The sequence below is a fragment of the Ceratosolen solmsi genome, unplaced genomic scaffold, assembly GCF_000503995.2.
Source record: "Ceratosolen solmsi marchali unplaced genomic scaffold, CerSol_1.0 scaffold56, whole genome shotgun sequence".
NCBI lineage: Eukaryota > Metazoa > Arthropoda > Insecta > Hymenoptera > Agaonidae > Ceratosolen > Ceratosolen solmsi.
In genome coordinates, this window is record NW_011948425.1 from 4,146,183 (window position 1) to 4,171,081 (window position 24,899).

Genomic DNA, 24,899 nt, shown 5'->3' on the forward strand with positions numbered 1-24,899 from the left:
CGCTCAACCCCGTTTAGCCGACGGCAGGTACGGCAGATCTCATCACTGCCGGCATCCGACGACAGATGTCGACTCTAAGCCCGTGCCGAGGTGGCCACCAGGCCACCAACCAACTCCTTGATAAAGAAGCAATGAACAGCAGACAGAGGACAGAGTAGCGGCCGCTCGCTCGTCGTGCGAAATAATCCACTCTCCCGTGTCGGCTTCTCTGCCCTGTCATTGGCCGCGTGTCGTGCGTGTGTGTACACGCGCGCCCTTGACAGCCACCGTCTTGTTTTTACGCAGCGTACCTCGGCGGTAGCTCGGCCCAAACTCTCTCGCTCTTGTTTGTAAATCTCTTTCGCATCGCGCTCTCTTGGCGTCTTCGACCGACCGATCGACCAACCAACCAACCAACCAAACAACCGACCGACCGACCGACCGACCGACCGACCGACCGACCGCTCGCGCGAGAGTCGAATATCAAGGAGCCGGGCGTCATTGGGCCTTTCCCCGTACCGAGCACAAACTGACAAAACCTTATTTTCCCTTGGAGAAAATATCCTCGGCGGGGCGGCCCTTCCTCGATTCCTCGTTGCCCTCGGTCGTAATGTAATAATTTTTCTGACCGATATGTTCTTCGAGAAGCACGAGTAGCGTCACTCTTGCACACTCGTGCACACGCGCGCAAGCACGCTCGCACACACGCACACACACAAACACACAGCAAAACTTTATGGAAAAGATTGTTTCGTCCCAAAAGAGATGCTCGTCTTTTTCAAGGACAAAATTTTGTTTACACTTTGGTTTTATATTTGTATATTTTATTAATTTTTTTGTGTTTACTTTTACTTTTTAATGGCAATAATACTTATATGATATTACATTGTAATTATCTGTCGGAACGAATATCATTGAAAATATAATAATGGATTCCGTGAATGAAATATCCTCGCACGTACGCGCGCGCCCATTAATAATTCAGTCTGGAAAGCTGATGTTCTGCTAAATATCGCATAAACAATCTAGAATTAAAGGATCGCTGGGTAATGCGTTTTTTAAAATAAAGAAAACATAAGCTATGGTTTCGATTCGTTGGTACATAAAAATTTATGTATGAGCATGTTAGCGTACGATGAGAAGTGAGAGGGACGATCGAGTTTTATGAAATTCGCCAGCTACGATTATTCAAATTTGAAATAATGTATTTATGTCATCGATGACTCAAGTAACGCTGAAGGTTTTAGAAACCCATAGCCAACAGGAATAATAATTTTGAAATAATGTATGTCCTTGATAGATCTATCTATCGTAGTTTATAACTCTTCGTTTGGCTCGCGCTTGACATTTTATTCGGGCGTTAATATACTCACTTGAATCCTTTGTCATCGTCGAGACCATTTTGAGATGACAATCCATTTCCTTGGGGACCAGTGTCGTCCTTTGAGCTATCGAAGGGGCTTGCTGTCCCTTTATCCTTATCCTTCTTGTCTGTGTCATTCTGCAAAAAACAATGACAATATATTAACTGGATTTCTAGGAGTCGCGTGTTAGCTTATTATTTAGTTACACTGAGAGAGAGTATCATTGTGAAATTGTATTAACTTACCAATCTAAGAGACACCATTCGCGGCTCCAACTCCTTAGGCGTCGTAGGACTCGACCCCAGAACATATTCAACCATTTTAACTCCGAGTCCTCCGGTTTCACTGGGGATATTCATCATACATTAATAAACATTGATCAAAAATATTCAGAAAACAATAATATCTACACTTATTTTCGGTACATAAAATGATACTTCATTATATTTAACAATTTTAAATAGAGTGCAAAACATTTCTGATATACATAAATGTAAAGTTCTTTTATATTTTTCAGACATCGGGTTTTAAAAGATTTTTAAAAAGTTTTATAAGATTCAGTTTAAAAATTTACTCTCCCAAATATTCAATATTTTGAGTTTTAAAAAATTACCATCAACTAAATTATAATTGTTGTATATACAATTTTCAATTACATTGATGATTCTAATACTGTGTAAAAGAAATTTCATAAAAAAAGAAAAAAAAAGTAAGTTATACAAATTTTATGCAAATAATTAACAGTGATAAAGAAACTATGAATAAATCGTTGATCTAGACAAACTCAATGAATAGACAATTAAAAATTCAGAATATTCAATAGCTATTGGTCAGTTCTATTATCTTCTACAACGATGTACATTTTGATTTAAAATTTATATATTATACAGTTAATGAAGTATTTTTTAAGTATTGCGATAATGTCTTTATAAATGCATATTCAATTTCTTTGAATCTTTAGTAAATTACCTATACATATCCATAACATTTTAGTAGCTCATAAATAGTTTATTAATTAGACATTTATAATAATTTCGAAAGAAAATTTCCAAAAATAGTACGATAATGTTATTTAAATTGCAATTACAATAAATATAAAAATTACAATTTCTTGAATATTAATTAACCAATTTTACTAACAGTACAATTTTAAAACTAAAAAATCTCCCTAAAACATACATTTCTAAAATTAATACTATAACTAATAATTTTGTTGTAATGATATAATTTGACTTAATTAAAAAACATATATTACATGCGACTAATTAATCCATAGAAATTAATTAAATTTTTTTTTAATAAATATTGTTATGGTACGATGTTGTATATGAAAGACGAACAAATAATAAACGAATAATTTAAAATGTTTCACTGCTTTGTCTTGCGGATACAAAAAAATTAAAACAAAATTTATACAACAGAGACATAACGATAAACTGGGATTAAAAATAATTTTCTTTTCTTTTTATAGAATTACTGGTGCTGTTCGTAACGAACTTATTAAATCTTAAAATATATAGTGATTTTCCAACTTGTAAAACTTGTTTTTCTTTTTAATTTTTAATGCAATTTTTCTCTGAATACCATTCCGAGTATTAAAAGTTTTTATTTTTAAATAAAATAAGTAGAATCGATATATAAATTTTAGATAAAGAGCATTTTAAAATATGCACGTATTTATATATATACCTTTATTTATTTATTGATTTAATTGGGATTAATACTGATAATTTCATTTATAACTATTAAATTTAAATACATTTTTATACGGAAACATTTAATTTTATCATAAATGAAACAATAAAAATTGTAATTACAAATACATGAATAAACGAACATTACTTTGAATTTTAAACTATCATCAACAGTTTAAACAACAATAATAAAAAGCCTATAAATATTCTATATGAGATAAAAACCTTTATAAAATTTGCTAATATTGGATAAGACTTATTTATCTCTTTATATAAAAAAATAAATTAAAAAAAAAATGTTTTCATTTGATTGAATATATAATTTTTCATTATCAAATTCTATTTGCTATAAATTCTTTTAAAATGAAATACTTTATCCCATATATAGAAATTTTTTTATTTAGATTTTCAAGTGTAAGTTTACTTTTTGCATCACATACAATTGTTTATCATAATGTGTTATTGTTGTGCGAGCGTATGTATATAAGAAAAAAATATTTTATGATCGTTGAAAAGATAAAAAGTATTTGTTAAACGCCAAAAGAATTATATGTGGATGATGAAAATTTAGTCTTGGTATTCATAATTACATTATTATAAATTATTAGAAACATCTGATGATTCAGTTTACACATGCAAATTAAATATTGCACGTCAATTTTTACAGAGAAACATGAAAGTGACAGAAATTAATTTAATATCATACGATGTTTATTTATTTGCATAATCATAATAAAAAAAAAAAAAAAAAAAAAAAAAAAAAAAAAAAAAAAAAAAAAAAAACAAAGAATTTTTCAGGGCTTCTCACACTGAAAAAAGATAGTAAAATATGTAAAACCAACCTGCTTCTGGGACTGAGGACGGCTCCAACTTCTGATGTTTGATGATGAAATCCACTACCGACACCGACCCGCCTTCCAGTCCCCATTGATATTGGTTGTGAAACTGCATGATCTGCAATAATATGAATGATATTAATATAATTAATATATCTCACAATTCTTCGATGAAATTAGAAGAGCAACTTTCACTTTTTCACTTTGATAATTAAAAATTAGCAAGCTATTACATTCCGTTCTCTCATAGGCCAGAATGTAGAATATAATCATTTAATAATTATTTAAATTTAAATTTATACATAATTTAATGGGTAATATCTAATGCTACGTACTTATATAAAAATCCTTCGAAAAATCCTACAAGGCTCTTTAATACATTATATAAGCATTACTATACAGTGACTTTTCATATAAACATACTGAAAACATTTATTTTATTTAAAGTAAAGCATTAAATAATATTAATCGACGACCGATTTCACTTTACACGGCTAAAGGCGCATAGTAATCTGTTAAAATAGTTAAAATATTATTTTCATAGCGATACAGTTATAATCCTGAAGAAAAATCGACAATTTAAAACCGGAACAAAGAAACGTACACCATTATACGTTGAATGTTTTCTTCGAATAAATGCGGACATATATCGTTCATTAAGAATTAAAAAAAAAGTCAGACTCATGGAAAAAACCGAGATATTTGCAGAGATCGATGCAATTATAAATTTCTATTTGTATCTTATATTTGCGATTGAAACATAGAGAAAAGAAGACTGACAACGACAAAATAGAGTTGAACATCGAGTTTATAGATTTCTATGCATAATATCTCTCTACAACAGGTGACAGGTGCAGTCTATAGTTGTTATCGGACGTCAGACCGTATACTGCTGAACTGAAAATTACGACGTAAGCGAGGAAGCCGCAGTTTTGCAAGAGAAAGAACGAGGAGAGTGTAAACCGAAAGCGAGTAAAAGCCGAGTTCTTGATGAATTGCCTGTTATATTAAATTAACGTAAATCGTTCGGTTAAATTTCAATTATTTAATTCCCACTTTCGTATGCGGAATATCAAATGACATTGGAAAAGCGATTTAAAAATTTACTTTCCTCAAATTTATATCAAACTACGTGTAAAAATATTCCTTTACCAAATTTTCTTCAAATATAATTGTCAAAGAAAAAAGCTAATATGGAGAAAATTTATTAAAACTACTAATGAATCGATACAATTATTTTATAAAGTTGCAATACTGCAATTAGAAACAATTGTGTTCCGTTATTTTTTCATTACTAGATATACACGTAAATATTTATATTAGCTTCTTAAAAAAAAAAAAACTATTTATTCAATTACAATTAATTTGCATACTATTTCAGATTCACTTTCATAGGTCAATAAAGTAAATTTGAATATTTCAAATAAAAAACACTTTTCTAATAATAAAATAAAAATAAAAATTTACCTCAATACGTTGAATTATATTTTTTTAATAACGAATCTATTAAAAGCGGTTATATATTTATATATTTTTGTCTATTAACAAATAACGAGTCAAAACGTAGTCAGTTACATAACTCACATTAATGGAATTAATGAATTTATTGCATTACTTGGATAGCCATAGTCGGAACATCATTTTTTTTTTTTTTAAATATTTATCTATACTAAATAAATTAATTATTATTAATTATAATTTTTACTTAGATACTGAAAAATCAAGATTTTTTAAATTGGGTATTTCTTGCCTATTCTTACGAAAATATATAAATATAGAAAACATTCAAGGCCTTCACAACTTTTAAATGGACTTTACTATAACTTCTTTGTAATGTAAATTCTTCATAAGTAAATAAAATTTTGATACCATCTCACAGCATGTAAATAATATTTACAAAAAACTATAAAAACTTATACGATAGAGATTAAAAAATACATATCAATTAATACTTCAATCCATTTACATATTGGACTTAACTAAATACTATTTAATTAAATACTATAAATTATAATTTTATATAAAATTTTTTAGAATTTCACCTAATAACTTGAAAAATTCAATATTAAATATAACGAAGTATAAAAGAAAATTTGAACAAATCTTATTGCAAATATAAAATTGTGCTATGAAAGAGTTTCACGAATTATGATTTTGAAAAAAAATTTTCATATCAGCCATAATATATAAAAGTTCTACTCGACCTGCTCATTCGAATTTTTAATTTATTAACCATAGTACCTCGAATAATCACGCTTGGTCATTACATAAAAAAATAATTTCAAATAATTTTTCATATTAAAATAACATTTTATCAAATTATGTATTTTTTAATCAAAATCAACTCGTTCATTTCAAAACTTTTCAAAGTTTTCATCAATTTTCTCGTGTTTGTATTATTACCTGAAGATTCACAGAAACACATTACAATTGTAATTAATTGTATTTCGAATAATAATTATGAATTTCATATCGATTCTCCCACTTTGAAAATAGTCGATAGTTGAATCGTCAGCTAATAATTACCCTACTTTTTTTTTTATAATCTAATATTAACAAGTCTATTTGATTACCTAATAATACCTAAATATTTATAGTAATTTATTGTCTCTTTTCTAAAGAACATATTTCAATAAACATATTTCAAAGCTTTGCTACAGTGGCAATTGTCCTAACGGTACTATAGTAATTTTTGATTTCTAAAATATTTTTAATACGAGTTTCTTTTTAATGCTATTTACTATTTAATTATAAATACGGATTTAACCATAAAATGTAAAACGAACATAATTAACATAAATTTCTGTTTAATGAATAACTAAGCAATTCAAAAGTGCCTACTAAACGGATAAATCGCGACGAAATGTAAGCTTAGTAAATCAAAATACCTTTGACCGTCGACCAATTATAATTGTATAAATATATACATCTGAATATGCATGCCTAACTAAAAATTAAAGAAAAAAAGATTTTTTATATTTGAGCATATTCATTAACTATTAAGTAATGTAAACTTCAATGTGACGAAATACTTGTACCTTGATACTTCATGATTCATTTATTTAAAATACTTAGGGTATCAGGCGTATGAAGTATAATAAAGAAATAATGAAAGAATGCAGAAATTATGTCACAAATTTGCATAAATAGTTATAAGCGTATATTCATTGTCTATGAATAGGTAAGAGCGAATAAATTAATTAATTCGTTCATTGGCATTAGTCAAATGCAGACGAAATTGAGTCTAACGATATTAAACTAATATTTTGTTCTAGTTTTGAAATGTTGTTATATTTTCACTATTACGTAAACAATATTTTCTTACATAATTAGCACTTTTATTTCTTCTATGACTTTTTAAATAATATTGTAATATACAGTTATTCCGCTATTAAGTAAACATCGAATTTGAGTGAAATACATTCTATATTACTTTTATCATCATTTATATGTTTCTTAGACACAAGTTCACTGATGATTGTGTCATGTTCATTCAACAATTAAAAACAACGAATAATAATGCTGTCTAATGAATAATAATGCTAATAACAACGTAAGAATAATGCTGTCCATCTGTACAATAGGTAAAATCAATTATTTGTACCGTCAATATGAATTCTAATAAATTCATAATTATAATTTTACATTCAAACAATAGATTATAAATGCTATTTAAGGTATAAAAATATTTTATTATATAATAGAATTAAAGTCATAAAGAATAAAAACTACAGTCAATAGTGTAATAATTGAAACTCTGATATTGAATTTTCCCCTACCTCTACATTAACTAATAATCAACCTGTAATGTTTAATTAAATTGAATTTACACTACAATGAACTTCCGTTCTTAGTAAAATGGTCCATACGAATAAATATGGTACTAGCAAATACTAATTTTTAGTCTCTCTAAATTTCGTATTTTATAATCAAATACGTTATTATAAATTTAACACTAATCTTTTCCTAATAGCTTACAAGTAATAATAACAACATTTTCATTTCGAAATTAATACATAACTATATATTATATTTTATTTGTGATCATACTCGTTAATACTTTAAACAAAATGTTACCCTACTTGGAATGTATATAACGATTCTAATATTTAATTTTGCATGACGAAACGTTAAGGAAAAATTTTGAAGATTTATAGTTTATAAAAAAAAAAAAAAAAAAAAAAAAAAATTTGTTAACTAACACGAGTATAGGCTTTAAACGTAATATAGGTAATATGTTTACCTTTTCGTTCAAGTGTGTAGCAAAATAAGCTCTACGAGATTTATGAGTTTTAGCGAAAGGGAGAGACAAGTAGCGCGCGCGCGCGAGAGAGAGAGAGAGAGAGAGAGAGAGAGAAAGAGAGAGTGCAACGACAATGGTAAAAGAGGAGTAGCAGCTGCAAATGCAGAAGTATCGGTTCGAAGTCCCAGGCAGAAGGACTAAACAGACAATCATTGAGAGAAACGGAAAAGCTAAAACAATAATTAGAATAAGAGAGAGCAGTAGATGAGTGAAGCGGACAGAGAGATCAGAAGGAGTGAAAAAGGCTAGAGCGTAGGTGTGGGTGCCGGGCGTCGGCGACGGGGTGGCGACGGATATGCCGGGACGAATTTCTCTCTTTCTCTTTCCGCCCCCCCTTCACAACTCCTCCCGCGACCGATCACTTGCTCCGGGGTTGACGAGCAGCGTAGGTACGCGCCTGGGCGACGGTGGGACGTTGCCCCCACCCCCACCGCCGCCAAGCGTCTGTCGCCATGGCAACAGCCGCGATGCAGCCATCGCCATATAACCGACACACAGATCTATCGTACACATGCAAGTACGCACAACTGGGCAATCACGTATTCCCTTTAGTAAGCACACGCGCGCAAACAAGTACACATGAGCACACACACGGAAAGACGCGATCATGCAGGTACTCTGTTTTCTGTCTTTTCTTTCTTTCTCTCACTCTCTCTCTCTCTCTCTCTCTCTCTCTCATTATTACTCCCTCTCCTCTAACAAACACACAAAGAGTTTATGCATAAGGTACTAATGCCGTAAGGCCTCGTCGACTCCCATCATCCTAGTCTACATCGTCGACCAGAACCGCAGCAAACCAGGGGATATCCTGCTCATCCACAGGAGGTCGTCCTTTTCGCTCTCGATATCTTCGCCGCTGTTACGGTAACGATGAGCCAGCGCCAAGGGGAAAAGGACGACAAGGCAAGAAAGTAAGACGTAGGAGCGCAGGCATAAGCATCTTTAGACCGTGAAGATTAGCCTAAGGCTTTTTCGAAAGATTTTTCAGTTCTTAAAGGTTTTCCTCGCGACTTCGACTTTATCGATACGCCTTTCCCGCTAGGTGAGATTGGCAAATAGAAGGGAGATCCGATGAAAGTTAAAGGATTGGCTCGATTGATCCGTAGAATCGTAGATAAGGGCACCGTATCGCTGGTCGAGAATATTCCTGTAGACGTGTGTGTGCGCGCGCGCGCGAAAATAATGTGCATTTTGATTATACACGGAGAAGGAAAAACCACTGGCTTTTTGATTATCTTTCCGCGAATTAAGATTCCCCTATGGATCGTTGGATTATTGAACATAATGTTTGCAAACTAGATTTGAAAGGTTTCAGATTCTAAAATCAAAATTCAATCTAATGAGCAATTTTTTTTTATTTTTTAAGTATATTCAATTGAAAATTCCAAATACAGTGAATACTTTATCGATTTTGATATAAATACTTAATACCGTATGTACGTAAAATTTCAATAAATCCTACATTCCTTATAGATTAAGTTTATTAGGAATTTTTAATTACAAGTATGCTTCGACAATCGACTAAGTTACCAATATATAAGATTATAAGATGAGTATTATTCAATTTACTAACATTAACTGACATACTATACTTACTAGTCTACTCATACGTTATACTTTTTCAATTGTGATACGGTTCTAGAAATTATCTCGATATAATACAAAATAAATCTATATTAAAAATATGGACAATACTTTTGGAACATATATATATATAAGTACTTCCTTTATTTAACTATACATTACGATATAAAATAGGCAATCGATGAATTTGTTATTACTTAATGAAGAATTGATAAAGAAAAAGTACTGAATAACATACTCAAGCTCATTTAGGCAATTCATTTTACAGTGAAAACCGTGATTTAGGAATTGTAGTGATGAAATTCATCGGAAAGACAGCGAGTTGAGGTTACCAGTTGATGAGAGATTTATCAATTGACAATGCGGGGGGCGATAAACTGTCCGAGACATTACCAGCCGCGCACTCAATTTATAGTGACGGCAGAAACGTTGAGGCTTCAAGTAGGTAATGAACCAATGATTCTCATTTCACGAGAATACTACGAATGGCAATATTTTTCTGAGCGATTGGGCTAGACATATATATATATATATATATATATACATATATAATAAAAATTTAGTTTGTTTATTATATAGGAACTAAATAAGTACGGTATATACTCATCCCTAAGAGTATACTACACTACACTTAAATAGGAAAAATTGTAAGCTTTAGAATATTTGTAAATATTAATTAGGCCAATCTTTATTCGATTATTATTCTCATTCGCTTGCAGAAAATAAATTTTTATACAACTAACATTACGATTAAAAATCACTTGGGCTTTCGACATTTTAGCACTCTTTTATAAATGAACTTCTGCATAATAAGAATATTTTAAACATATGGCAAATTAATTTTTTCAAAAAAGTTGTATATTTGTTTTTACAACAGCAATTTATATAAAGCAAAATCTTCTAATAAAACTGTTTAAATATTCGCCTTGTATGTTCATTAAATTTAAGCAGCATTATGTTCCACGATGTTTTTATGATTTGCCGCCTGCTCATTATTTATATACATCTTGCTCGTTTAAAATTCATTTTAAACAATAAAGATATTATACTTATAAACATTAACAATAATATTTATTGTTCTAAGAAAATCTTTTGCGTGCAAAATAAGTTTTATTTGCAAAAAAAAACAAAAAAAAAAAAACAAAAAAAAAATTATATAACAAAAGATAAAGAACATTTTAATTTCCAGAATAAAATAAAAACTAATCACATATATTATGACGTAGTTTGTTTTTTTTTTAATCAATACGAAACTCGTAAGTTGTAGGAAACTTGGAGTTTTGCGGTTAGATAAAATAATTTGTATGATATTTTATGACAAGTTTTCTAAAAAATTTGATGAAAAAAGTAAACTTCTTATACATTAAAAAATATTACGTCTTGCTCGACGTTTAAATTGTAAAAAATAAAGTATTTTTGTTATGTTGATTATTGTTTACAGAATACGATGTGCAATATCATACTCTTCAAAAGGCAATATTATTAATCGGACAATTTACTTTTCAAGAAACATTGTAGCATTAAGAACTTGAGGCTGTAATCGACTGCGTAAGCGAAGGCGCGCAAGTATCGAAAACGGACTGCACTATAAACCGCAGAGGCACACTGCACTAAAGTCGGACAAGGACAATAGGCGGCGTGTTAAATAGAGAGTAAAAGAATAATACGTACCAGAGGTGCTCCAGGTCGAGTCTCGCCACATCTGGTCACCGAGGTGAAGTATCCCACCGCCCTTTACACCTCCTTCGTCCTTGGAGCCGCCCTCGTCGACGCCCCATAATTTTTTTGCCGAGGGAGCGATCTGAAAAACAATGGGTAAAAGGGGTCGTTTAAGTCCACGAGGTCAATAGACGCTTGCAAAGATTATTGCGCATAGGTGGGAGTTGCGATGAAAACAAGACAAGTCGCAAGCGCATAGGTTAGTTGAAAAGTGTTGGTCAAGTACGTGTGGTCGCTTCCCCATTAATTCGCACGAGATTATTGTCCTCGGGTGTGTGTCATTTTTAGACGCTCCTTTGTCTCTCGTGCGTTTTCTCTACATTGTCTTTATTACTTAATTCTCTTCCCATTCTAATCCGCATACATATATGCGCATAATACATGGAAAAGGTAAAAAATAGCGTACTACATATGTAAATGACAATTTATTCATGCTCTGCTCTGGTACCGTACTCTCCTTTCTAATTAAAAGTCGCAGAATGAAATTAATTTAGCGAACAGAGCGTAATCCACCATGTATTTTTAATATTAATTATTTACATTGAAGAAATTCATATTAATCGGACAAAAAAAATTCTATGCACAAAAGAGCAAACATTTACTCGATATTATAGCGCTGAAAATTTTATACATCAATGGGAAATTTATTTATCTCTAATTTCTTATCTAATTAGCGATTAACTTTGTTATGTCAAATTTTGTAAAACCTTAGGAAGGCCATTTTTATTCAATTTTTCAATATGAAATATAGATTAACGAATTAATAAATTGAATAAAGCCAGAGTAAAAGGATATTGTGTATTATAAGTTTTTTGCGCTTATCAGTGTCTCGTAAATGTTTGTTTCGTTATTTCTCTTAAAGTATAAAATTTAATGAAGACATTATTGAATAAAAGAATGTACAATTGTACCACGAATATTACATTTAAAACAATATTTTTTATTTTTAATTCTTATGATTATTATCGTATTTTCGAATAACAAAATATGTACTATTTACAAATAGTTAGAGAGGGCATTGCGTGAACATCTTTCTCTGATATATAATTAACTGAAAATTAAGTGTTGACTGCCGACAACTTCTTAAACATAATAATGTAAAACATTTACTATTTTAATTGTGCGCTTGTTATTTCCGTTTAAATGAGCTAAATAATATAAAAAAAAAAAAAAATAAAAAAAAATCAACTACAGTAATATTGATAGAGAGAAATATTTAAGATTTAACTAATTCTTATTAATCTTAAATAAAACGATTGTAATAATTTTCTTGTTATTATTTTTTTTTATAATAAGATGAACGGAATATTATTTATGTATAAGAAATATTTCCTTTCTTTCATGAAATTTATTATTGAAAAGTAAACATACAGTTTAATTGCTATTCATTTTTTACTTTATTTTTTAATTTGTTAGACAAGATGTATATATTAATTTTTTAAATTTATAAATCTTTAAGACTTTTTTTAAAATTTCATGAAAAATTTATTGAAACCTTTGCGTAAATAAGTAATGTTTTAATTGTTCTTGTTATCTCATGTATGGAATGCATTATGTTATAACGAAAGAAACATTTATTTAATTTTATTAAATAATATTATAAAACGATAATACTTAAAACCGTCGTGTAACATACAAATTCTTAAAATCAAAATCATTAGTCTCACCGCATTCCGGTAAATGCAATAATGTTGATAAACTGTCAGCATATAATCACGTTTCATTGAACGTAGTTTAAAAACTACATATTAAATTTCTGTTCCTCTTATTTTATTAAATCTATAAATTTATTATATGCATTATAATAAAGTTCTTACACGATACATAAAGTACACTAGAAACATAGTATCTAGTAAAATATATAAATTATCGATATAAGGTATTTAAAATAATTTTATGAAATTTCACGGAAGATTGAAAATTTTATATTAAAATATTGATTAAAACTATTATTCTATTAAAAAAAAATAAATAAATACTTTTTACATATACTATGTTCAAATGACGAGCCTTCTGTTATGAACAAGAAAAATGACCATTTTATAATTAAATCTCTAAGTTTAACCATTATAAAGTTGCAATTTAATTAGTCAGAATTTTATACAAAAACTAATACAACAGACTTGAAAATTCCATAGAGTATTTTAATTGCCCGTGTGTTAAAAAAGTTTTTATAAGAAAATTAGAAAAAATAATATAGACTCTATATAAATTTTTACTACACAAATACAGTCAGAAAATACACGCGACAATAGTCTGACACGGACTAATTGAGATAATTATTCCGATTTTTCGCGGTAAATTAGAATTCGAAATTTCTGGAAAGACGGCGATGAAATAGTAGTACTCGGTCGTTGGCCCACACGAGGCCGGCGGAGTTCCCCTCGCAGCGGGGAGCCGATTTTAAATCATAAGCGCACACTCACTCACGGGATTTCTTCAAGGAATGACCTTGGGAGTTCGAGGTCAACGTGGCGAATCCTAGACGGGGAGTTTGAGCTCGAGACACAAGAATCATGACGACTCAACGCTCGCAGAATACGGCAGGTAATGCCATTGGGTCTGAGCACCTGATCTCAGAAAAGCTCGAAACCGTTTAGAACGACTTGTGCAGAAAACTTTCTTCGATCTTTGACACCTTACGACTATCGGGAGTGCATATCATTAAAATGCGAACGAGCTTCGTACGAAAATTTGAAGAAAAAAAAACAAAATTTGAGAATTAATTAGAAAGAGATGATTGATTAGTAATGACAGTTTGTTAATAATTTGATCATAATAGTTTGATCATAATGGTGAGCTTTAAAACTTTCTCTCCTCTAATTATCGATTAACTATGCTTGACTTTTTAACATTTGTATTTATGCATAAATAAGTAACGCCATCCTGCCACGAACGAATGTTTTATATAATAATTTATGCGAGCGATGGAATTGAGGATTGGGTGGGGAGGGGGGGAGCATTTTATTTTAATGTTTAAATAAAATAACGGTGTTAACTGCATAGCGTTATGATGTTTATGTTCATTAAAAAACTTACGATTGTTTGACAAAGCGATAAGAGCAAAGTAAAAATTCATTATTTTAATCAGTAATTATAAACTTTTGATTTTATTTAAAGTGTGAACTGAGCAAAAGATATAAAATAAAGGATAAAGCAATTTTGACGGCTATCTGCAGAAGCATAAATTAATGTTTTGAAAACTAGTCATTTTGAGGTCGTATAAATGTATGCCCCTTTTAATAATTTATTCCATAAATAGAAACTTACTTAAAAGTCAATAGCAGTCACATTCGATTAAAAATAACTAATAAAGCAGAGCAAAAACAAATACGCCCGATTACTTAGTTATAAATAAAGTAAGGATTGCGCTAAAAGATATATAACTTATAATAAATATAAATTCAACAACCCATAAATGGGTATCCATATTTACAGTACAATACATTTTTTAATTTTCATTGTTTCATAATATTCATTTAATCTCCACTATGTATAATGAATAGCGTTTCAGAAACTTTTCGAATTAGGTATTTTCTAAGAATTCCAATAATGACATTCTCAAATAGTTAATGGAAAAAAAAAAAAATTTAAATTCGTAGATAATAAATTATATTTTTAGATTAGCAAATGATAATGTGTATACTGTAAACATTATATTAACCTTATCAAATTCATCATTTTTATGTTGAATCTTATAAGCCATTAAAGAGAGAAATGTAATACTAAATGCAGAAAAAATTTTAATTACATTTCACTGTAAATTATTTAATCGTCTGTATTTTATGTCGTGTAAAATTACACGTAACAACAGTTAATTTGGCAATGAGTGTGCAATCGTGATGCAAAGTAGCGAAACGCTTCCTCATTGTTTGCAAGCCAATTAGAAAGAATGTGAGCATGTCGATGAAAAGATGTGCAAATGATGTGTCAGCGTGGCAACAAATACGTCGATTCCTCTCCAAGCATTAGGACATAAATGGTTTTGATCAATTATGAATTTATTCCAGCAACGCCAAAATCGATTCATATAAATGCCATTGGTAAGTAAGTCGGCATTTAACGAGTGTCGAATACATTTCATTGCTGCCATTTTAATGCTAAAATGCTAAATATTTAACTAAATAGCGTAGCTTCGAATCGATAAATTTGATCGTAATATCTGAACAAATCGCGAAGCGTGCCACTTATGAAAATATCGAAGATGCAGAAAAGCCATCGCAATAGAGTATACGTTAATACGCTGAAAGAAATCAGTAAAATCATCATGGCGGCGAGTGTCCACTACCGCATTTTGAAGCTAATTGATACGTCAAAGACGGACGCGCATGCGTTATGCAGCTTTCCTCAAGCTGCCCGTGGTAAGGCCGGGACCGGCTGACTTCGAAAATTACAAACACGTTCTCTGCCCTTATCGACGTCGCGTGCTCCCATTTTGTCGGCTACACTATGAGGACGACGCCCGACGTCGATATGCGCGCTTTCCCTTCGGCGCATCACCAAGGGAGTCAGGAGAGATGCGTCGTCACCCCCGCTTTCCCTTAACTTTTATCTCTTTCTCCCTCGTTCCCTCTCATTCTCTCGCCATGCGCATGTTTGTGCGCGCGCAAGTCTGTATTGGTAAGTATGTTTCCGTGGAGGCGCAGCTGCCGGCGACGGCGACTCGTGTTCTCTTTTGCAACGCGGGTCATGGACGTTCACTCGTTCGCATGTTACTCGCTCAACTTTTCCGTCTTCTGTCACAGGCGTAGTTGATTTTTACTCTCGTGCCGCTACCGCAAGCGCGAATCTGGCAGTCATCATTGATGGCTAAAAGCACCTTGAGTAACTACAGCTGTACATATATACGTGGGTGAACGCGATTTCCTTGGGATTAACGTCACGATATCAGAATTCGACGTTTTGCCGGTATGTCCACAAAGTCATAGTTTGTAACGTTGTTATTTTATTTTTAATTTACGATAAATGGGATGACAGAGATACTACCTACGGCCTATTATTTACATTGACTTTTTTCATTTTTGCATACAAAATGCGAACGTGACAAGTCAGTGAACCAATTTCGCCGAGGCAATATTTCTATATTAAGTAATACAAATTATTGTTAACATTATGTGACGCCAAATAGTTTACATTAACCATCGCATTTTTTTCATTGTGAGATAAAGTTTCAAAGTATTTTTCAATATTGGATGGATAGTGACGATAAAGCGACGTCACTTTCTAAATATCGCAATGGTAAAATCATTTTCTTACTAATTGAAAATTAATTTCTTTTCTCTATCTAATACATTGATTTTCTTATTTGGAAAATATGTTATCAAGCATATATGCTTCGATCATTATTTATTTAATAACATACTCGACATTTTCCTTCACACTATCCAACTGTAATTTAAAAATTTTTTCATTTTCAAGAAAACCATTTCCATTTTTACCCAATATGAATCTGAAAATCATGTTAAACGCGATAAAATATTTCGTTTAGTGATTAAAAAATATTTAAAAAAAACTTATGTATGGAAGTATATAGAATAATTACTTTTATAAATAAATGTCTAATCACTGCAAACGGTAAAATATTACGAAGCAAGTGAGATATGAATAACGAATTTATAGTAAGCCATTCATTAATGTTTTATGTAATTGAGTTAAGTAATAAAGACAATAAAAAATACAATTGTAAATGATTAACCCCGTTGGTTATAAATCTTATTAACTTCGTAAGTGTATTAATATTTTTCTAATTGTACGGATGAAAATATTTATGATTTATAGTAATTACAAATAAAATGATTAAGAAACTTATTTAGAATTACCAATTATGGTAATGTAACAACAAACAATACGACAAATAAAACAATATTTAATATGTAAGACATTATAGACCTTTTTAAATCTGAATTTATATACACATACATAGAAATAGTAATGTAAAAGAAAAAATTAAAAATTATTGTGTCTTTTTTGTAAAGAGACTGAATCATTCGTAAAATTTTATTAGATTAAAATCTCATAAATAGAATGATAAAATGAGAAATATCATAGAATTGAAATAAATACTTTATAATAAATAAATTTCAAGCTTTTATTTTGTCATATAACAAAGGTAGTTTTTAATATAGTTTAACAATAGCATTTAAAGAATTGATAGACTTCGTATGTGTCAAGATGTAGTAAAATATCGAATATAAAATTAATTATAAAATATACACACTTCTCTCTTATTATAGTTTTATAAAGCAATCATTTAAATTGTCAATATAATGGTCACATGACAATGGACTTATTTTTAAATTCCTGGTATAATTGTATCCGGACTTCTTTTACAATTCATTTTTTATAAAAAAAGATAAAGAAAAAAAGAAAGAAAGTATTAATATACGTATGTGCATTAATATCTCGAATTTTTTTACATTCACAGATTTATATTTTTATATTAAAAATTTTATATTTCATTATTTGAAACTATCAAAAACTGAATAATATTCCAAAAAAAATTTACTCGATATAAGATAGGTTAGGTTAGACATATATATATATATATATACATTATAGGGTTTCCAAAGGAAAATATATTATCAATATCATATATCTTTTGTACGCGGAAAAAAATACTTAAATGATGCTTGATAAACGAGAAGAAATGTAAGACTTAAAAAAAATGTCGCTCCGCTATAACAAATGCCCTGGCTGGTGTTCCTAAAAGCATAAAGAACAGTAACCACACTTTTTCCATATTTTCCTGAACTCGCGGTGGGTAAGAAGTACTGAAGAAATAAAACAAAACGGATAAGAAAACCCAAGTGCGTTCAAGAGTATGGCACAACGTTTAAAAAGGCGTTTTAAAGAAATAAAAAGTTTCCTATAACATACGCGCGCTGCAAAGATTTTGTTTGTTTGCTTGTGCGTAGGCGCGTAGGAGTGTGTAAAAGAAGAAGGGGAAACAGTAAACGAGCGATGTTACTTATGTATAGTATCAGGGCCAAGTGTGTAGTGAGCGTGTGTACATCCTCCGACAGCACTGGATTAGCTTCTCTTTTTCTGGCTTTACGATCCAATCGTCGTACGCAATTGCACGACATGAATATACGTGTACGTTTACTCAACTCGTAGATATATAAATTATTTATAAATTATATATATATATATATATATATATATATATATATATAAGCCCCTCGTGAACATTCTAATAATTATACGGTGCTGCAAATCTCCATTATCGCGATGATAATAAATAGTTTGTTAATTCTACCAGTGGGTTAGAAATTGTAGTGAGGGGTAAATTGAAAATCATGGCAACAGATTAGTGACGATTTCAAAACTATTTCGAGCGACCGGATTAAAGCTAATGATATTCAATTGAGTCGTATATTATACATTATAGTGGAAGAAGGGAATTAATTTTAAATTATCAACTCGATATTGAAGTTAGTATAAAATTTTAAGAGCCCACACGTTAAACTAATATTAGACTAAAAATGATGTAATCTATAATGAGTAAATTTTATTCTTTTAATAAAATTATTGTAGATTGTATCGGAAATCTACTGAATTGTGTCATTTATAACAAAAACTAATACATTATATAATAAAGTAACATTAGAATAATTTAGTTTAAAAATAACACACATCAATTCTAACAATATTTCCTCGAACTGAATACGATAAAAATTTAATTAATCTACTTTTGATATCAAGTAATATGTTCCATATATGAATCACAAAGTTTCGAGAAAAAAAAAACTAAGTACATTGACAGAGATATCATACTCGCGGTCGAGCATTGATTAATACTGACAAATAAGGCAATTAACTAAAGACTGAATACTAATATTAACTTAAACGACTTTAAAGAAAACCAAACATTTTATTTTGTATTGAAATGTTTAATATGCATTAAATTGAAATTAAATATTTAGCTTATAATTAATTTATTTACTAGTTCTTATTAAAAATATATTGTACGCTTTTCTTTTGGGTTTATAAAAATAATAATATACCATAAGTTAATAATATTTTAATTCAAATGTTTTCTTTCCTTCTTATTCTTTTATTCTTTAAAGGTACTAATGCTCAACTATCGCACTTCTTTTTTCAAATTTCCCTTAACCTTGAGCAGTTTCAGTGTGGAATTTTATTAATTCACCCAAGCTTGAACTCTTTATGAATTTCAGATACATTAAATGCGACGTGTAGTCAGTCACCAACATACACTCAACATTTAGAAATGGGGAAAGGTTGTGTTTAAATTTTGCAATTTAAATTTTTAACGCACATAATCAATAATTGAATATGGAAAGACCATTATGAATATAATTAATGCAAAATCAGGAAGGAAGTGAGGAAGGAAGGAAGGAAGGAAGGAAGGAAGGAATGAAGGAATGAAGGAAGGAAGGAAGTAAGGAAGGAAGTAAGGAAGTAAGGAAGGAAAAAAGGAAGGAAAAAAGGAAAAAAAAAGTATCGATGAAAGAAGAAAACACAAGAAAGATAATAAGTAAAGCAACGATAATGCATAATGGTTATAGACATATAGAGTGGTAGACACACAATTGCAGGGAATCTCCGGATGCACGCGACTCTAATCAGATGCAAGCGTAATGCGATGCATCATTGTATACTTACAAAAGAGTGCATATATCCACGAGGATAAGTGCATTTGAAAATATATGCTTTTAGTATCTCGTTTAAGCCTGTAAAATTACGTACAGGTGTTTGGGTTGAACGACACTGACGCTAACATTTCAACTCGCTTTATCATTATTCTTTCCATAAGCAAAGCAAATGAGTATTAGGCGGCCTTTATACCCTTTAGCTCGTACATTTCATATTGTACTATTTTTCATTTTTTATTTCTTTATTTTCACAAGAGGCACGAAATACAGAAAAATTACTTAAATACTCTAATAATGCTTGTACTTGCATATCGTTGCATATCGCGACTTTAAAAATCATATTCAGCCGATAGATACGTAGAACTTCAGACTTTTGCAATGTTATCTCGTACGATTAAAAAGTATTAAAAAATATTTACAGTCATATATTCCAATGGAAATAATATGTAGTTGATAAGTAAAAATATAACGGCATACTTTTTAATCGTTGAATTATCATTTATTAAAAAAACCGATGAAACGTTTATTGAAAAATGATATTGACATAAAATCCTATGGTCCGTATTGCGGAAATAAGAAATTTACTCCTCCCTCCTTCCATACTCCTCGCTTACACGAAATTCACTCATAGAGCTCAACCTCGCGTTCGTCAAGGTAAGAAGCATGTGCGGCTCGGCCAGTGCTGTAGGCTCGATAACGGCCAGCGGGTGTTATCGACCGCACCAGAGTCAAATATACGAAAAGGGTGATCGTAGCTTTTACCCTCGGCGACCCTCCCCCACTCCCTCTTATTCCTTACCCCCCGTGGGCGCATGTGGGTGAGAGAAGGGAGCGCTCTACGAGAAAGGGGAGTAGAAAATGAAAGGGATTTAGGTGCGACGCGTGCGCGATTGGGGTAGGGGGAGGCCAATGCTACGAACGTTGAATCTTGTGCGAAATGACGGTCAGGAAAAAGACGAGGATTTCAGCAAAAAAGGCGTTCCTTGTTGGCAAATAATAACTGAGCGGAAACAATATGAGCAGCCGGAAAGCTACATTACAAATGATAGGCTTTTTGGATTATAGTCACGAAAATTGTTGCAACCGACTTGAACTTCGTTTCGTACGATTATTAATATTTGACAAGATTGCCGCCTCGGCGAATTTGACTTTGCTGTATCTATTTCAGAGTGCGCTTGACTGTCCAAATGCCTGTTTGAACTTCTTGAATGTCGACCCATAGGAATTTGTAAGTTTTATGTTTACTTTTTTCGTGAAAGTTGAAATTTTAAATGAAATTTAAGAGTGACAGTTTTATAAGAACATAAGCGCTTACAATACCCATCTCCCATTAGTATGTACATGTAGTTTTGTACAAGCAAAAATTGTTTTTCAAAGGATGTAAATACGACAATTATATTTCATTCGATAAACTTCTCTTGTATTTATGCTAATTAATAGTATAATTATTTAATAATTAGTCGGGACTGTGCGTAAATCAGCAGAAATAATAAATACTTTTACTTGAATTTTAAATCTAGCCGTTAGGTACAATCATCTCTTTATGTTAATTCATTCGGATAGGCAATCCTACCTAATCCCAACGGATTACAAAAACGCGATATATCAGCTAATAATACGATCTGTTGTTGCATCAGGATTTGTCACAAAGATGAAGAAAGAAAGAAAGAAAGAAAGAAAGAAAGAAAGAAAGAAAGAAAGGAAAAAAAACCTCGATAAACTGTCGATAAACAAGGATTAAAACGCTCGTCCCATTGTTGATTTGGAAGATGACGTTGAAAATGGACGGTAACTGCGGATGCTCGGCCAGTCGAGTTCGGGGCCCTTAGATTAAAGAAATTGCCAATTCGCCGAAATATGCAGAACAAAGAAAAGCGACTCGATTCGGAGGGAAAAAGACCGACGACTGCTCTTGGGTGTTTAAGGGCGTAGTCGAGCAGTTTCTCGTTAGTCGAGGTGACGGCGGGGCCAGCGACCCCACCAGCTCCGGGTGCTGGCTACCTGCTGCACGTCGGAGACTCTCTCTCGGGTCACGGCCACTGTCCTCGCGACCGTCTCCCACTCTCCTCGAGCTCTCGGTGCTGCTGCTGCTGCTGCTGCTGCTGTATGCGAGCCGCGCAGCTACGACGACTCCGTGCTACGATCCTCATCCGAGTGTATTTACGAGGAAGCCGTAGCGAGGACACATTCCCATTGTTAATTTTGAGCTATTTCCAAGTGTTAATAATTGGAATGAGACGACGAGCATCGACTTCGACCCGGGCCGACGAACCTACACATTACATTGTTTCTTCAATTTTTCTATCGAAGTTACGACCTCACGTGCGATATTTATTAAGTCGAATGCAATTGTAGGAAAAGAATTATCACCTTTCGAAAGTGACGATTTGTAAAATTGTTTTCGATCGAGAGGAGTATGAATTGTTGCGCATTCGAGTGCAGTGACAATTAAAGATTAATCGCTATCCGTTGCTTTTAAAGTTCCTTCGTATAAATAAGGAATAGAGACGTGTAAAGCTCGATCAAGCTGCGACTCTCACGTGGGAATTCTCAAAGTCTGTCGCAATAAGGATTATAAGAATGCAAACATTTATCTTCCATACTGTAAAAATGTAAATTCCATCGTTATTTTCTTCTCTCATTGCATTAAGAAAAAGGAATGTTATATAACTTAAAATGATACACTACTCGAGGGGGTCTTGAGAATTTTCTTCTAATACTATAATGTAACAGCGAGAATTATAAGAAGACTGAGTGTGATCATTAAACGCTCGTATTAACCAACAGCAAATGTTCTATTCATCCTTATGAATGCGTGAATTTTTCAAACCTTTCTCAAAACTCCAAGGTCCGTGTAAAAAAAAAAAAAGAAAAAAGAAAACACCATGTTTGCAATTATTTTCAAAAATGCTGCTCCGTACTCGACGCAATTATTATTATAAACGACTATCAATCATTGGAAATGTCCAACCCATTATATTGGCCCATCGATCCATTGGCTTAACAATATGTAAGGTAGATGGATATTTGTCCGTGGCGATATTGCGCGTGACCACATAATCGAAATCCACGCGGTCTCTTGCATGCTGTTTTGTTCGGTACCTTTGCGTTTGACTTACGTCGAAATGACGATGGCGCCACCGTCACAGGGCGTGTACGTCATAGAGCATAAAGTTATGGAACAGAGGATAAAGATATTCGCGAAGAAATATCATTTGCACAGCGACTGCCAATGAAGAGGAACGAGGGGCATTTTAGTCTTATTGGTTATGTGTTTGCACGTCGGTCGGTATAATGGGAGAAAATTTTCATGATTCGTGTATCCTTTCGATGCACTTGTGACTTTATGTTACGACATATCGTGTATTTAGCATTAAAAGATTTGATGATATTTGCTCATTTTTGTTAGGCACACTTTAGCAGAGATAAGAATAATTCTGCGTCAACGGGGATCAAAAATTTCAATATTTGAATACACGAGACTACAACTAATTACTGCTAAATAAGCATAAAATAATAATACAGCCAATATGATTCGAGTACAAAATCAAAGCAACGATTAATGGAAATACAATCTTATTTAATCATCTTGGCTTATGGATCTAAAAATACTGTGGACGTTATTTTTTGTCTTTGAATGACCTTTGTCGTGTTCGATAACTAACGAGAATTAAGCATTGAGAATTCCATTCCAAAATGCAGTTCCGTGAACTACCACGATTGTCGATATTATGCGGCTATGTTTATTTACAATGATTGTCATTGAACAGGTACGAAGCCATTGTGAAGTACATAGAGCTATTTGCGCGATTGGAACCCGTCGCTCTCAAATATACCGAAAGAGAAAGAGAAAATTATGCCTTTGTTTACGCAGTGATCTCAACCGAGCGTTTGATGTCATTTGTTCCACTAATTCAATAGATATTTATTACCGGAAGTTAACGTTAAAAGTGTATATTAAATGCTTTAATACAGTTTGCCTCATTATTGGTAAATTGGTTGAAAATAAAATATTAATATTCATTACACGGGATGGGCAATTTTCCTTTTCGTTTGATATAAATTGCAATACTTTTTAGGTAAATGGTGGCAAATGTTTTATTTACTTTTCATTTTAGGGTTCGTTAAAATATCTCAAAATTTTACATATTATCAATAGCCAAATTGAAAAGACGTCCATCGTACAAATTTTACATTAAATACGTTATATTTACTTTAATTTTTCCATCTTAAATTACGTTTTCGCTTCTTTTTTTTTCAAATCATATATGACGGATTATAGCAATTCAAACACTCCATTTGAAAAATATTTATTTGCAAAAGAAATATAATCATTTAAAATTAATAAAATTAATGGCGCGTATGCCATTATTTATTATTATAATGCGAATTATATCAATATCACTCTGGATACAGATATATACATAAAATAAAAGTAATATTTCTTCACCATTAAATGAGAATGAAATACCGTTGTAAAAAAAAAAAAAAAAAAAAAAAAAAAAAAAAAAAAAGATAAAACTCGAAAAGATTGGATAAATTACGAGGAATAGTAATAAAATGATAGGTAATAGTGTACGTGAAATTTACAAGTACTAGTGCCAAAACACACAATAAAAGATAAAACTCGAAAAGATTGGATAAATTACGAGGAATAGTAATAAAATGATAGGTAATAGTGTACGTGAAATTTACAAGTACTAGTGCCAAAACACACTCGAAAAGGTATAATAATTTCATTCTTAAATCCATTAGATGGACAATACCGGAAGAAAATGGCGAAATAGATAAGATTTTGTATG

At 31.4% G+C, this 24,899-nt stretch overlaps 1 protein-coding gene across 1 annotated transcript in view; it reads right to left on the reverse strand.

Moving 5' to 3' along the window:
* LOC105362864 (maternal protein pumilio-like) overlaps nt 1-24,899 on the reverse strand; it is a 47,354-nt gene that overhangs the window by 3,537 nt on the left and 18,918 nt on the right. Inside the window, exons 2-5 of the mRNA XM_011500390.1 lie at nt 11,432-11,561; nt 3,880-3,991; nt 1,589-1,688; nt 1,353-1,480 (exon numbers count right to left, since the gene is read on the reverse strand). Of these exons, the coding sequence (XP_011498692.1) occupies nt 1,353-1,480; nt 1,589-1,688; nt 3,880-3,991; nt 11,432-11,561 (470 nt within the window). The remainder of the gene's footprint in view (nt 1-1,352; nt 1,481-1,588; nt 1,689-3,879; nt 3,992-11,431; nt 11,562-24,899) is intronic.